Raw genomic sequence first — 17,106 nt, 5'->3', positions numbered from 1 at the left:
TCTACCTCCTTCCTGGCCTTTCCAGACTGTTCTCAAATCCCATAAATATAAACATGTGGCTCTTCAACCGCATCTGCAGATAATAACTTCAGGGGGCTTCCTGTTTACATGGCAATACCCATTTCCCAGCCAAATAAACTCTGCAACAGAGAGCTGAGGTGTTTATGGGGCTGGTCTCGGCCGGGATTGAGTTAACAGGAAACACCCACTCTCCAAGAAATGTCTGATGATTCAATATTCGGGGGGCAGGGGGCACAAAGGGTCAAAAACGCTGGAGAAATTGCTTTCTTCTTCTGCCGGTCGTTTCCAGTGAGAAACAGAGAGCCCTGATGATCGCAGCCAAGCCGGCCAGTCCTAGCAAAGCCCCATAGCTGTGCTGATCGAGGGCTACATGGCCCATGAGGCGGGGAGGAGGGAGGCAGTGCAGAAGGGAGCACCAGAAGCCACCCTCCTGACACATGCAGACCTCAGAGTGCCATCAGGTGAGGCAGTGAGAGAGGGTGATGGGCATGCCTCCCTGGGAAGTCCCTAGGTATCCTGCCTGACTCTCCTGTTTGAATGAGCAATGTCTTCTCACACTGGTTCTGTACAGAATGCCTAAGTTGGAGCCTTTGGCCCAATGGTTCTCAATCGGGGCGATTTTGCACCCCTCTATCCCACCCCGCCCCACCCAGGGGACATCTGACAACGTCTGGAGACATTTTTCACCATCAGGACTGGGTAGCTACTCGTGGCATATGGCCAGTAGAAGCCAGGGATGCTGCTAAACATTCTTCATTGCACAGAACAGCTCCCCGCACACATGCCAAAGAATTATCCAGCCTGAAATGTCAATAGCACCAAAGTCTAGCCCAGCACCTTTCCATAAACCAAGAAGCTGAGACCCCCCAAGAAGGACAGTGTTGCACCCTAAACCCCGCTGCCACTGTTCAAGGCTGGAAAGTCCAAGAGAGCCACCGTGCCCACCTCCCGTGCAATGCCTTTTAAAGTCACACAGATGTTTAACTTACAAGGATAAATAAATATGCATCCTCAAAGAGTTGCAAACAAGTTCCCCGGCCTAAGTTCACCCCAAGTGCTTTTAGGATGTCTCCTAAGCTTAGGAATGAGTGGTTGCTAAGCTCTTTTAGAAAACAGAGCCAAAGAGGTAAGAATGAGCAGATCTGAAAGGCAGCCTCTAATTCATAGCGTGACGTGGGCCCCCAGCCAGTGGTCGTGCTTGTAGGTACCGAGGCTTCCCTGTCCCTCCCTAGAAGTGTGATAAGCCAAGACATACAGACAGCACAGGCCAGAAAGAAAGCAACCCCACTAACCCAGGCCCTCGACCTTCTTGCAGAGGAGGGACTTACCAAACATAAACAGTGGCCCAGAATAAAAGTCTCCAAACTAGTTAAGCTCACTACTAGCAGAATTTTTCTGAGGCTAAAGCTCCCCAGGCCAAGGTCCGTTTTTACTCATCCTCATCTTTGGTTGACTTTCTTTTTAGGAACCCCAGAGATGTGAGGAGGAATACAGATCGCCCCCTACGGCTGGGCAGCTCTTGTGATTAGTCAAGGGTTCACTGCTGGCTATATATATATGTTCACATATATATGTGCCTGGAGATGAGAAACATGGAACCATCGAGGCTGCTATCTTTCCACCCTGACTGGTCCCCCAGTTGGAATAAGGGACTTTACCCAAGAGTGGGGTGAGCACTCCTTCCTTCAGACAACAGGCTGATAAGGAAGTGAGCACACTCCTAGATTCTTCACCCACCCATCTCTGTGTCAATCGCTCAGTCGTGTCTGACTCTGTGACTTTATGGACTATAGCTTGCCAGGCTCCTCTATCCATGGGATTCTTCAGGCAAGAATACTGGAGTGGGTAGCCATTCCCTTCTCCAGGGTATCTTCCCGACCCAGGGGTCGAACCCAGGTCCAAAGCAGAATCCAGCGCTTACCAAGACGCTTTTCCTCTCACCAATAATATAGGATCTCTGCTCTCATCCAGCCCTGGCAAGTCCTATGACCAATAAGTGCCCAGGTGTAGACAGGAGCAGGCGTCAGACAAGAGAAGAAGCCGCGGATGAGAAAAAACCCAGTGTACACACATAACAAAACCAAAAAAGCCATTTTATTGAAAATTAAATTCAAACTTCAAATTAATATTACAATCATGAGAAAAATGCCAAATAATTCAATTTACAGTTGCAACATACAATACAAATAGTCCCTTTGAAGTTAAGAGTAAACTCATCCACAATCATGACCTGTGGCACAAAGCAGAATTTGTACAATATGTGCACGAAAGCAAGTCTTGGGCAACAGCGATTGGAAAAAAAAAAAAATTGAAAGCTTGTATTTACACAAAATGCTACAAATATTTTTGTTCCACAGAAATCTAAGAATGGTAAAGCATATCCAAAAAAAATGGAATTTTATTCAGAATACCTAAGAAATGACTGTAAGTTATGGTTTTGGCTGATAATATTTCAAAGTACTGCATGAAAAGGCAAACAGTTATTTGTAAACATGAAGTAAACAAACATCTAAAAACTTCTCACATAGAAAACACATTTCAAAGGCATTATCTTTTTTAAGAACAACAAATTCAAAGTTTCAAAATGTCATCTTTTATTTATTTATTATGGTTCTTTTGAATGTCATAGGTATAATTATTGTTTTTGCTAATGCTTTGTGTTTTCATGTATTCCCCTAGACTCTGAGTCAGTCGCTTTCCTGGGAATGGAGGGAACTCTTTCAGCCAGCACACCCATCTCCTCCCCTCTGAATCCACAATGAATGGGGCCTGATGATGTGCAGTTCTCTGCTCACATTTAAAAGGTCCTGGTGGGGGTGAGACGGCCTGAAGAGTGAACCAGAGCTGTTGAATCTTTTCGTTCTAAGCTGGATATCATTTCACAAAAAATCTAAAAATCTTTGGTATCTATTCTGGAACTCTGACACAAGTTAAAACAGGTTTTTTATGTTGTTTTGTTCTTTAAAAAAGTGGCCGTACTGGTGATGTTGTAAACCATGTCATTTTAACCTGAAGAAAGTACAGTGCTGGCTAGTTCATGGTTCCATAGTAGCAGAAAGGCTTTGTTTTAATCTTGAAATCACAAATCATGCACATGACTCAGTGCAAATTAAGGACTTGTTTTTTTTTAAAAAAAAAAAAAAGCAAAATTTAACCCCCAGGCTGAAAAAGGGCCAAATTTAATCTAAGAAATGTAAATTGCCCCACTGAAATGGTTAGAGTGAGGAGAGAAGGAAGAAGTGCTTGAATTTTTCCCAAGAAAAAAAACTTTTAAAGTGTTTCTGGGTTGCTGCCTGCAGCCACTATTACTAACATTTCAACACAAAAGCGTCCCTCAAGTCACTTAGTATGTGTACTGTAAACTTAAAAAAGCCCTTTTAACATTAAACAAGAATGTACAGATATAGTACCTTTTTTATTAAATAGGGTATAGCTGGCACTGGAGATAACATTTTTATGTCAATTAATTAAGATTGAAATGTGTAACCAGACACTGGCTTTTTTAAGTGCTGCTGAAACAAACACACATATTTTACACTTAAAAATAAATGGACGGTGGTGTGCTTCAAGCTACCACACACAAACAATAAATAGTATCCATTACTACTTCCATCTTTAGGAATAGAAAAGTGGCTTATTTATCTAGGCATACTTGGTATACAACCTTTAGAAGGCAAAGTGTCTTGGTTTGGTTTGGTTTGGTTTGGTGTTCCCCTCGATTTTTCTTAGGGGGAGTCAGGGTGAATTCCCAGGTGAGAAGCACAGGTCCAATGCCCCTTGAGCTATCCTGAGATGCTTGGTGGGTCTATGAAGTGGGCTGGAGGATGACCAGGAAGCAAGGGGCTTCTGGGGGCTGTAGGCAAATCTCTTATCAGGTTCTGCCTAGGGCGGGGACTGGGGGGGGGCGCACAGACTTTGAATGAAAGAGCCCTGACCTGTGGGGGAGGCGGGTGGGGATCTGCCTGGTGGTGTCATGACACGGTCCTGGCTTGGATTAAGGACCAGGAGAGCCCAGAGTGCATCCGACAGGAGGGCTTCAGCTCAGGTTCACACACAGTAGTAGACACCAGATTCCACCTAGCCTTGCCTTCCCGACACCCTCCACGGTGAGAAATACAACGAGTATCAGAGGCTGTGTGTTCTCAGATCAGCTGCCTGTTGGAACTTGCCTGCTCCTTCAGATGACCCTGCTCCCAGAAGACAATGACTTAATTCTGCTTCTTTAAATGCAAATTCTGTGGAGAGCTGCCAGTGGGGCCCAGGCTAAGGCAGATTTGGGTTCCCCTGACTTACTGTCTGGGTAAGGCGAGTTGGGTAAGGCTCCCTGGCACAGTTTTATTCTCCTGTACCTTGAGTATCGTGACTGATCCTTCAGCTACGTGTGTGGCTTTAAGCTGACTGCATCTTCAGCGTGAAGCCTGGCAATTTTGAGTTTTGCTTTAACTATGAAACCACAGAATGCCATTCTGTAGTTCAAGGATTCACTTGTGCTTGTCTTTTAACATGACGAGAGTCATCACTATTTCAAAGAAATTAGGAAACCACATCACTCCAGCATTTTATGCTGATAAAGGGCAACATAAGTGATAAAGGACTCAGGGTTGCTTTTTAAATCTCTAATTATTGCTATTTTTTTTAAAAGGCAAAGCTGTGTTAGAGGCAATCAAAGATCTGAAAAGAACGAAACATATCAATTCCTTCATACATCGCAAAAACAAGCTACATCTAAAATATTTGGAGATGGAAGTATTTTTAAAAAATCACATTGTGCCTGGATGAACTGAAATTGCTTAGCAATATTTCAGATATGGCTCTAGCCCACTGAAGAAATTTGTTATTTAATAAAGAGCACTTTTAGAGACCGAAGTCAACATATCAATACACTAAGAAATGTTTCAAGGGTCCAAATGTCATTAAATAATTATAAATATATCTTTAAAGTTATATGACCATTCACGTTAGCAAGTTACCTCAGATTTTACACATATTCATAATTTAAAAAAAAAAGAAGACAAATAACACACAGCCAAACGCAAACACTATCTCTACTGTTATGGCTATAATAAGGTATTGCCATTTTCAGTTTTGCATAAAAGGAGAAGGAGTGGGTTGGAGGGGGCAGGTGGTTCGGTATCGGATTTCCTTTTGGTTCAATGGGAAAAGGAAAAAAGAAGTATGAAAAAGTAAAATAAAATAATCTATCCTGATCAGTATTTTTTTTGAAGTCACTTTCTTAAAGTAGGAAAAAATAATAATAATAAAAACAACTGAACCAAACAGTTCAAATGAGTACTTGCAGAAAGTATGAAAGCAAAAGTTTGGAACAGTTGCTCTGAGTGGATGGCAAGGGAGTGGAAGCATTCCTTTCTGCCTCTCTTCCCTTCGCGGGCACCCGGACCGGCTTTGTAAGCGGGTCTGCCCAGGGCACAGGTCCACATGTTGAGACGCCGTGAACCGTGAGGACGTGTGGTTTCAAAACACAGGGAGGAAGCGGCTTTGCTCTTCCTCCCAGACTTGGAGTCCACCTCTCTGAACTGGCATCTGAACAGATGATTGAGGATAAGAGACCCAACAACAACAGCAAACAAAAAAATACCTTTTTTTTTTTTTTCCCTTTGTTTGTTTGCAAAGGTACATGTTTAAATAGAAAACGATCTGAAACCTGGTTAGGGCTGTCTCTCTCTTGGGCCTGTTGCTTTACAAGATTTACCCTCTTAGGGTTGCAAGATCGTGACAGAGTGACTGAATGCAAAAAAAACAAAAAGAAGAAAAGAAAGTTTTCTAAAAAAACAGGCACTTTGTAGATAGCGAGTTGATATACATATATATGCACTCTCTATATATGTATATGTCGATACACTGGGGATGTGGCTCCCCACCGAGACCGCTGGGGCCACTGCTGAGGAAGTTTCAATAGGGTCGCCAGACAGATTCATCCATTCTGCCACTAGAATTCAAAACGGTGGGGGAACTGCTGTGGCTTCCGTCGGCGTCAACGCCATCGTTCTGGGTGGGCAGGTTTGGGTTTAATAGCGTGCTGCCATTCGAGGTGGTGGTGCATGGCGGTAGCATTCTGGAAGGAGACCGATCTCCCCCGGGCACCATGGGGAACTGATAGGATCCTGACGAGGTGCCATAGTAGAGATATGGCGTGCTGCTGGTCTGGAAGGGTCCGCTCTGGCTTTGGGAGGAGCCGGGGTAGGGTGGTGGCAGGTAGGTGTGGTAGTGGGTGGTGGCGGACATACCGAGGGACATGCCTGAGGTGACTGGCGGGGTGTAAGTAAAGGTGGCTGGATAGTGCATTCGTGGGTTGGAGAAGCGGCTCTCAGTGAGGGATGAAATGCTTGGGAACTGCCTGGGGTCTGAAAAAGGGCCCAGTTCTGAAGCACCTAAAAATTACAACAGAAGATGGGGGGGAAACATCTGTAAATATCAGTTAAAATCATGAAAGAATTTTTTTCTTTTACAAGGAAAAAAAAAAAAAGAAAGAAAACTTTAGCTTTTCCCCAATGGAACAGCAAGCCACAAACAGACTTTCAAATGCACCAGTCACTACACAGTCTTTTGGGGTTTTTTTTTTTCTTTTTTCATTTTACAGTCTTTTAGCCTCAAGTTCTTCACACACACCCCACCCCCCACCGCCCCAGAGAATCCCAAAGGGCTTTAAAAAACCCAAATATGTGCTAGGTTGTGCATATAAACCCCATACTCCACGAGACAGATTTCACTCACCAGACTTTAAGACTGAATCCTCATTGATTTTTTTTTTCTCCTCCCTTTCTGTTTCTTGGGGCACCTCAGACATTTGGAAGTGACCTTCATACTAAGTCTGACACATTTCTTTTTCTCACCCAATATAAAGAAATTCCAAAATGACCTGTTTTGGTATTGATACTCTTGTAGGGCCCTTTCATCAATGAAGGAATATCAAAAAGATACCCTAACATGGGCCTATCACTTGAACTTGTAAAATAATGTAAAATCATTATCTTAGTAATCAATTTATGTATTTTTTTTCTCATCTTAGTAGCTGATTTCAAAAAGAAAATCAAACTAGAGTTCAGTGTTTTCTGGAACTAGCTTATGTATCTGGGGTCATATAGGGAGAGTCTGACCCTTAGAAATTCTGCTGAGGGTCATAAGCTAGTAGGATTCAAAGTGGGTGGTACTTAGTAATCACTGCACTTCAAGTCTTGATGGGAGAAGCAAGACCCGATTAAGGCCACGTGCCAACAGCAGCTTTGGGGAAAAGCTCCCTGGAAAAGGAGAAAGAACAGGAGGGCATCTCACCATCCACCTACCGGGCCCATATACCACATCCTACAGAATTAGCTGCAGGCCAGTTTGAACCGGGAGCCTGAAGCAAAGACAGTTTTCCCCTAAAACATGAGGTCCTTTAACTTCTAAAACTAACAGGATGCCTCTTTAATGGGTATTTCTGGCGCTCAACTTATGAAACCATAGTTAGAAACCACTTCATGTGGAAATTAGTTTTCGGAAATGCCAAAAACTTATAGCTGTGATCTTTAAAGACTGGGTTATGAATTTCTAACACTGACAGAATTGTGACAAGCCCTTCGATAATACCAGTGTTCTTAAAGATTTTGTTCACACCTGAACTCTTCCCGTCCTTTGGATCTCATATATTTGCTTTTCCTACCACTTTTATCTATAAGGGAAAACACTCAGTATTCTTTTTTTTTTTTTTTAATTTTTGGCCACACCATGAGCGGCATGTGGGATCTTAGTTCCCCCATCAGGGATCGAACCTGTGTCCCCTGCACTAGAAGGCAGAGTGGACCACCTTAACCCCTGGACCACTGGTGAAGTCTCACTCGGTAATTCTTGAAGGCCTTAGTGAGCAGGTACTTCTTCAGCTTCCTTTTTATTTAGACCTGTCCTCGGATCCTAAAGAACCATCCCAATCCTCTTCTTTCAAGGTGCTGATAGAGAGTTGTTCATTTCTGTTAAAATGCACACTGCCTTGTGTTCTTTGTAAAACGCTTGGGTTAAGCGCCTTGGTGGGCATCGATAGCTAGAAGTGACTGCTTCAAAGCAATATGTCGTTAACAAAAGTGTTTCTCACTCATCGGGCAGTCTCAGTCAGACAACCCCACCCAGCCCAACCCAGCAATTGTGAAAAGTCTCACCTGCCTGGCTCTTCTTACTGAGAGTGGAAGGCCAGAGGCAGAAGTCAGAGGTGGCAGTGTCATCATCTGTAAAATGAGGGGATGAGCTCTAAGTTCCCTTCTGGTTCTACCATTCTATTACCGTGAATCCCAAGACAGCAGGAGAAGCTACTGCCTTGGGGGAGGCGGGGGGAGGCTGGGAAGTTCCCACCCCTCACAGTAAACCTTCCCGGAATCCACAGGCCCCATAAGCAGAGGGGGAAAGCTGGTGAGCAGCTAGCTTCTAATACCGGAAGCAAACACTTTCAAGATTACAAACCAAAACTCGCACAGTCTGGGCAGTTGCTCTCTGCTTTTGATAAATTCTTCCATCCTCCACTGGCCTCTCCCTAACCCCTCCCAAGCACGAAATGCTGACAAGTTCAAGTGTGAAAAGGTGCAAGGAGGGACGCGGACAGAATTGCCCACGGGAGTGCAGATGTGATCTGCCACCTCCCTGCCCCGGGCTCCTGTAGTGCCTGACACGATACAGGCCCGGCATGGAGACCACAGATGTTCTCGGCCAGCCCCATTTTCATCGCAGGGCATCTAGGTGAACTTGAGTCGGCAGAGTTAATAGGTGTAGGCAGGCCACTTCTGTACGCATTAAGTTCAACACTCAGCTCGTGTGAGAGAAACCAGAATAACGTGAGCAATTTCAAAAGGAAAGAAGTCACACTTAAAATAGCAGCGTTTGCTCCACAGAAGCACAGAGCTCACACAGATAGGCTCATCAATGTAAAAAATGCTTCTCGTATTTATACTTAAAATATCCTGTCCTTATCATTAAAATTCCATGTGGTTTCCCTTATTTTAATGCAGAAGCCCTATTAAAACCCTTTATATGGGACCCTGCCAGTAAACTCCAATGTGGCTTTGAATTTACCTCTCCACCCCCTACCCCCAACTTCTTGATTTTACCTGATATATTTGGCTGATATTTTTATTATCCATCACATGCCGGGATCACTGTACCTTTTGGGTTTAGAGATGCCAGCTAATGCAAATTGACATTCATTTTTCAATTAATGAGCTCTGGTTGTGGTTTATAGAAAACAATGCAACAGATTTCCGCTAGGTTTATAGAATTTTCACCAATGGCTTCTAGTCACTTAAGACTGTCAGGTCTTGAGGATTTAACTCCTTCTGAGCTAAGAAAGCTGATGTGAACTTTAAAGGGATTATACAGCCATTTTTATAACTTACAAAAAAGATGATTCTCTAAAATTTGCTTAGTCGTTTTGTGTCACACTGCAATGTGTTCTGCTGGAAGAAATTTTAACGACTTGTTGCAGTTTCATGTGAGATCGCTTATATAATAATCAATCAGTGGTGGGGAGACTGAAAAAATCCTCAACTTAAAAAGAAAGAACTTAAACTCCTTCCTAACTTTCAATTATTTTTTGTAATAATTATTACAGAAGCAAACGATATAACTAAATTTTCTTTCTATACTTCTAATCTCTTTTCTGTACAAGAACTCAGTTTTTCTTTCAGACCATCTTCTCAGGTTGTTTTGATCTTTGTGTCCTAAACTATTCTTACCCACATCACCAACCACAATACATACAACTAGAAACCATCTACAGACCTAGATAGTATATCAACTAAAGAAAATGTAATATCTATTTATTAAAAGGATGAGGATGAACGCCTGGAGAGTTCTCTTACCCCAATCTAATTTTAGAAATGTAAAGCCAAAGCTCAGTAACTGGCCCGGTGATCTGCCTTGTAGCCTGAGAGCTCCCCAGAGCTGGTTTAAAACTCCAGATCACAACCTACAGATTAAATAAAGCCAGTACTGCCAGGAGTTACTTGAAGCCCAAGATAAACACGGTACATCTTCCCGATAGGCTGGTTTTACTCAGTCTGGAGACAAGCGGATGCTGTACAGTAAACACGAATACGATATGGACTAGCACGCAACACTTGGGTGAATTTTCAGGCAAACGAAAAAATGATTTCAACAAAATTTTCCATTTGTAAAGCTTCAGAACACTTAGATGAATTTTTAGACAAAACTGATTTCAACAAAATTTTGCACTTGGGAGGCTTTAGACTATGCCCCCAGGTTCTCTAAGGTACCCATTTATCCTCCTCTGCTGGTTTGGAGTATTCTGGTGACAAAAATCCAAACCCCTCTTTCACTGTCTAGATAATCCTAATCTAACCCACTGACAAATAGGGAAGTTAAACAGAAAAGGGGAACCATTAACTCTACAAAATCACCCAGCTCCAGAGAGGCTGAACCATGGTTAAAAAAGACCTCTCAGACTTCTAAACTCTCTTCAATCTTAGTCACCCTTAAGGAATTTGGTTGACACAATCGCAGAGATATATATATATATATATATCTATATATATATATCTGCTGCCTTAAAAGTTCTATATGCTGAAATAAATTTGCTTAAAAATATTTAAGCAGGTTCTTCTGGTGACCACGTGTTGCCCCCAAAGAGAGTTACTGTCCTTGGGAGACTATTTAAAAACTCTTTCAGCACTTACTGACTTAATTTACTAAACAGTGAGCAATTAATTCAGTTATTCATGGCGTAACCTGAGTGAGACCAAGGTCAAGGGCTTGATTCCCTTAGGACCTGCTGGTTCCCTACAGATGCATTTCATTCCAGAATGACCCTTTGCACCCACTGCCAAAGTCAGAGAGCTGCAGATTTCTGTCCTTATCAGAAAGAGAGCTGCAGGAAACTTGCTCATTGAAACAGCAGCAGCGGCAGCAGTTTTTCACAATCTAATATACCTGGAGAATAATATACTGATAAAATGCCCATGAAGCTCCAATAAAAATCAAAGTTAAAAGTAAAAATTTCTTGGGAATTCCCTGGTGGTGCAGTGGTTAAGAATCCATCGGTCGGGGAACTAAGATCCCTCATGCTCTGGAACAACTAAACCCTCATGCTAGACCAGAGAAAGCCCATGCACCCTAATGAAGCCAGTGCAGCCAAAAGGAAAGAAAAGGAAGCACTGATTATTCTTCAGTGAATGCAAAGTCTAATCATTGTGAAAACCATTTTTTAAAAAGTAAAAATTTCTTGCCCCTCCCCTCCAAAGTCTATGGGGAAAAAGGAAATAGCCTCCTTTTACCCAACCAGGTCTCTTGGGTCTTCTGAGCAAGTGGAAAGTGAGGTGGGGAAGGAGTGAAACCAAGATAAGGGAGAATAAAAGAGAAACTCTGATCTCTGGTTCCTGTGGCCTGCAAGCCTCCACTCAGCACCTTCCACATGCTGCTGTCTAATGCTAGTTATCTCTACTTGTGCTGGACTCCTAACTAGAGGGAGCTACAGCAGCAGTGATCTGTCTAATACTCACTCATCTTCCCCTTTTGGGTTTAATAACAACCATGCTTGATGTTTCTTGACCTTTCCCTAGTACTTTCACATGCATTTTCTCATTCAGTAGACACTCAAACCATTATGGCTTGGTTGGTTGAAGATGGGCCAAGACAGCACTAAAAAGAATGGAGATAAGAGCTTGAAAAGAATATTTGACTGGGGTACTTGCCATTCAGGGCTGCCAGCTAGGAAACATCACACCCAGGGACCATCTCTGCTCAGGAGTGGAATTTACACATCCCAACCATGGAGGGCAGGTCAGGACACAGGAAAGGACCAGGGACCTTGAGTCCAGGTGGAACACAGGTTGGCAAATGCAGACTTCTCTGTCCTTTTTTAATGCAAGGGCAAAAATATACAGTATGAAAAGCCATCAGACTTCTCGGCAATAAGGTATTAATTTCAAAGCTTCATGAAAGCTTTTTAAATGGTAGGAGTTATCACTTCACCAAATCTCGAATAACATCCAGGTACTTTTGATTAAGGGCTTCCCTGATGGCTTAGTGGTAAAGAATCCACCTGCCAATGAAGGAGACGTGAGGGTTTGATCCCTGGGTTGGGAAGATCCCCTGGAGAAGGAAATGGCAACCCACTTCAGTATTTTTTACTTGGGAAAACCCAGGGACAGAGGAGCCTGGTGGGCTACAGTTCATGGGGTCACAAAGAGTTGGACATGATTTAGCAACTAAACAATAACACTTTTCATTAACCCCCTTGCAGCATCCTCTCTATTGGAATAAGAAGCAGTGCCTCTCTCCTCTAAACATCTTCCCCTTCTACACTTTGGCTGCCGCCTTCCCAACTGCTCTATTATATAATTTCCTATTTCACTCGTGTTCTAATAGCATTTATTTTCCATATCACTCTTTTGGGCCCTCAGCCACTGCTTTACTGAATTATTAGCTGTTTCTTAGCCTGTGCTCTCCAACTACAAAGTAAACTTTGGATGGTAAGAATTATGATTTATTTTCCTCTCATATCCCTCAGAACAGTCTACAGGGTAAGAGCTTAAATTTTTTTAATGTAAGCATATGAATGGACGAATAAATCAACGAACAAGTCAAATGGGCTAGGGATTCAAGAACTCTGCACAATAGCTGGTATATTTTTGATGCATTAAGAAAATAGATATTATAATAAGCATTAAGCAATGGTGGCATCAGACCTAAATGTAACTCAAATACAGTTCCAAACTTATGAAATCTCATAAAACTCTCTTTAAAGGGTATTCAAAGCTCTCCCCAAACATCACTACATCACTTGACTTCACGTTTCAGACAGAGACCCATCAACGGTAGTTGCCACTAGTGAACAGATGCCACCGTGCTGTTTCCAGTATCCTGAGAGCCCGTATCTATGGTAAGTCTGCACTGGGGAGTCAGAGGGAGAAGAGAGAAAGGAGAAAGAGGGCCAGGCTACAAATGCACAGTGAATGAGCGCACTCCTGTCCCTGCGACCCCAGGGTAACTGCTGCCACTAAGGTTGTGTCATTTATTTGGAGTGAGTAGTAGTAAAGCTCAAATCCTGTTTGAATTTCTAGACAGTAGGTAGAGCCAGTGTGTCAGCGTCACCCAGAACTGAGGATGGCTTTTATAAGATGAAGAAGTAGCAGCTTGGAGACAGGTGGATCCTCATGACCCTGAGATGAAAAATGCAGTTCTCCTGTCCCAGGCCCGCATGAACATCTCCTCCCTGGCTGCCCTGACAGTACATGCCAGCAGGAAAACGCAGAGCGTTGGCCTTGAGTTTCCTTAGATCTGAGTTCTCTGAAAACACACACAGAATGGGAAAATCTTCCACCTTTTCAGGCCACGCAGATGCAAGGCCTTGAAAAACCAGAGGTTATCACCCTGACCCAGCACAGGTCACGGCTGCCCTTCACCAGGTGTGACCGGACAGCTCTGCAAAGTGGACATAGAAGGTAACGCGAAAACTACTGGCATCGTCAGGGTTTCCTGTTCTACCCTTCCAAGGTCACGTCTCACTGTTGCTCAGGATGAACCTTCCTGTTTGTGGTAGGACATTTACTCAGGACCCTCACTGCAGCTCTGTGCATGCTCAGACTTACAGCTACCTCCCTGCTGCCTGCCAGACCCTGGTACTGTAAGCAGGGCCTTCAAAGCTCACCACCACACAAGGACTTTCAGGTATACAAATCCTTATCATCTTTTCTTTACCCTATACATCCAGGACATTTACATATGTAAATTTTACCACTCTGTGGTAAAAGTATTGTCACTGGTTTTAGGGAAGTATTTTCATTTTCCAACTAAGATATTTTAAAGAAGTACTTAGAATATTTAGTGTTTAGAGTATTTAGAAGTATTTAGTATTTAGAGAGGTGTTTTCACTTTCCAACTAAAGGGAGAGCAAATGAAGAAGAACCATGTATCCTCCTTTGAGATCCTCCCTATTTCCACAGTATGGTGCTGAGAAAAGATGGGTACTTCCAAAAAATCTGCTAAATGAATGAACTACTAGCATAGTCCCAAGCAGATAACATGACAGAAGCAGAAATGCTGTATAAACTTATCTAAAAATCAACTTTCATCTCTACCCAGAAGATTATTTTGCATTTTCCACACTGAGACTTTAAGAGATTTTACATAGACTTTCTTACTTTCCCTGAATTTATTCCTTCACACTAAAATGATCAAGTATTGATCACTCAATTAATTTTACTTTTAATTTCACCAAATCAGTCAGAAAACTATACCCCACGTGGAAGAAATGTGATGGGTCAGGCTGATGGGAAAGAAAGCAGAAAAATGAGAATCTGAAATCGATTTTTTGAAGATAATAAAAGGTCAGACCAGCAAGCTCCATAGTTGTGCAAAAGAGAGGAAAAGTGCCTCGACTATCCAGTATAAATATTTATTTTCCGTGTTGTAATGAATTGTACTTTTCCACTGCACGCTCACAAATTCTGAGACCAGCTGATCCCAAGGCTAAGAAAGTATGCTACATTGAAGGAAAGAGAGAAGAGGGGGGAGAAAAAAAAAGTACAACCTGGCAATTTTCAGAAACTTCAACCATCCCTTTAACCCACCCAAATTTTGAGGATATTGTTGGAATAATACATTTCCTCTTGGTGAGGGGGCGGGGGGAGGCGGTTAGATGCGCGGTGTGTGTGTTCGTGCGTGCACAGGGAGGGAGGGTAAGAGGAGGAAGAAACCAAAGGATGGGGTGGTAGGGGGAGAGAAACGGAGTTTTAAAAAAAAACACGAGAGGGCTCTTCTCGTTAGGCCTTGATGAAGAACTTTTTAAAGGCTAGGAAGGGTGGATAGTCTTTGAAACCAGATCCGCGGCAGGAAGGAGGCCAGCACCCAGGACACCGTGTCTTTCAGAAGGGGCCACCCACGGTGCCGCGGCGGTCATATGATTGCTCTGTCACATCCTGAAGCCATTTCCAGCCCATGCACACGTCTGTGCTCCCATTTAGAGAGGATGGGATATATTGGGAACACACATATGGAAACACTTTCAGAGAATCAGTTTCCATGAAATTCATAATGAGCCAAGTGGCTTCAGATGTGGTTGCGTTCCTCCGATTAGCCAGAAAAAAAAAGAAGGGGAAAAAAGGAGGAAAAAAGGGACAAATCTACCCTTTCAGACCTTATTTCAGTTTCAGAGAAATTAAAAACCGCTAATGACTTATGGCTACCAAAACATAGAGCCACAATTAAGAGAGGAGGGACTAGGAAAAAGAGGGAAGGAGGTTGGAAAGCAATAGCCTTTCCCTCCTAAAAATAACAGCTTCGGTATCAGTAATCTTATCTTCGATCAGGGGGCGGCTTTCCTGTGACGGTATCTGCCTAGGCTGATATAATTAATTTTCTGACATCCTGGCAACGTGGAGTGCGCATGCGCACGTGTGGGGTGGGGCCATGTGGACAGGCAGAGGTTAGGAAGACCCGCTCTCATTTGATAACATATGTGGCCAATTAAGATTATTTTAAAAATTGCAACTAAATGATAAATTGTTCCTAAGTTAATCTTTCCAAAAAGCCTGAATTTAGAAGGGACAGGCTGGTATTTTCCTGTGGCCTGTGCTAATGTAACTCAGGACTATATTAAAAGCAGAAATTTATTAACTGGCTGAGATGTTATATATTAGACACCCAAGCCTAGCTGATAGGAGGGCATAAAATAAAGAAGGGAACACATGGAGGAGTTTTTTCTTTTTTTAGGACATATTACTGATATTAGTAAATTAAGACATTATTTTTATATTAAAACCAAAGTAGGCATATCATGGAGGAAGATTCACATGAGCCATGAAAATGCTCTCCAGACAGGAGCTGAGTGGTTTGGGGTTATGTCAGCAGATGGAGGAGCAGAGTGTGGGGGAGAAGCTCCAGAGTTCCCTCTGCCCTTTGAGGTGCTTCAATGGGAGAATCTTTCAAACATGGTATGTTGTTTAGGAATGCCGTGAGGATGGGCTGGGGACCAGCATGGACTGGTGCTTAACAGCCCAGTCTTTGCTCCAACCATAGGGATCCTCCAGGTGTTTCTGTAGTCCCAGCATCTCGTGGTGCCACAGATTTTACTAATGGGGAAGAGATTTGAGGATCCCAGCTGCAGAGCATCCATGAAAGACGTCTATTCACATTAGAGCATTAAATCCTCAACCCAGCCCTGGAAGGGAGACCGTGTCACTGACCCCACATTATGGATAACAGACTGAAGCTCAAAGATTTCCTCAAGGTTACAGACTAGTAAATGGAGGCCCAGAACCTGGCCCCAGACCTGGGGGGCTCCGCTGCCACAGTCCCTTCCACTGTTCAGAGATTCAGTGTCTTTTTTAAAAAACTTTTTATTTTGTGTTGGAGCAGAGCCAATTAACAATGCTGTGATAGTCTCAAGTGGACAGCAAAGGGACTCGGCCATACATATACATGTATCCATTCTCCCCCAAATTCCCCTCCCATCTAGGCTGACACAACGTTGAGCAGACTTCTCTGTGCTACACAGTAGGACCTTGTTGGTTATTCATTTTAAATACAGCAGTGTGCAGAGATTCAGTGTCATTTTTATAAGAGTTCTAAAACTGGCGGCCATGCCTACCTGTAGGGCAATGATGGAAAGGGTTCTGATCAACTACCAGTCCTGGGGGTGGAGGCAGAGATGGAATGTGGAACTGGGAGACTGGTTCCTCATCCCTATCTTAAGGACTCCACTCGGACTCTGAATTCCCACATGGTCTTTACCGCTGATGTTCTGAGTGGTCGTAAGCAGGTCACACTTTATATTCCTCAGGTTCTCTCCCTGGATAAGACTCTTGTAAATGAGAACTGGCAAAAGTACATAGCAAATGGTAAACATCTCCATCTCACGAGGGGATCCCTTCATACGGTATTATTTGAATTAGAAGAGCCAGAGAAGAAGGAAAATGTAAAAACTGGGGTCCAAGCTAGGAAAAACGTGAGCTGAGAATCAGAATCCTGGAAACTCCCGATTAAACTCCACACACCCAGCGCCAGACCCAACCAAACTCTTCTGTAAAAATAAACATGCCTCTTGCAGTGGGAAAAGGAGGCTAGGAGAGCAAATAATCACCATAGCGA

The 17,106-nt window shown here is 43.2% G+C and overlaps 1 protein-coding gene across 2 annotated transcripts in view; it reads right to left on the bottom strand.

Annotated features, from left to right (window-relative positions):
* Positions 1–2,095: 2,095 nt before the first annotated feature.
* The window catches only part of RUNX2 (RUNX family transcription factor 2), a 233,002-nt gene continuing 217,991 nt past the window's right edge, over positions 2,096–17,106 (bottom strand). Inside the window, exons 7-8 of one of the 2 annotated variants that reach the window (XM_043907627.1) lie at positions 8,172–8,237; positions 2,096–6,410 (exon numbers count right to left, since the gene is read on the bottom strand). In XM_043907627.1, the coding sequence (XP_043763562.1) occupies positions 5,932–6,410; positions 8,172–8,237 (545 nt within the window). In that variant the 3' untranslated portion in view covers positions 2,096–5,931. The remainder of the gene's footprint in view (positions 6,411–8,171; positions 8,238–17,106) is intronic. The other variant, XM_043907628.1, reaches the window with a different exon arrangement.

Source organism: Cervus elaphus, chromosome 7 (assembly GCF_910594005.1).
Source record: "Cervus elaphus chromosome 7, mCerEla1.1, whole genome shotgun sequence".
Lineage (NCBI taxonomy): Eukaryota > Metazoa > Chordata > Mammalia > Artiodactyla > Cervidae > Cervus > Cervus elaphus.
Note: the sequence above shows the minus strand (reverse complement) of the source record. Positions and strands in the feature narration are given on the sequence as shown.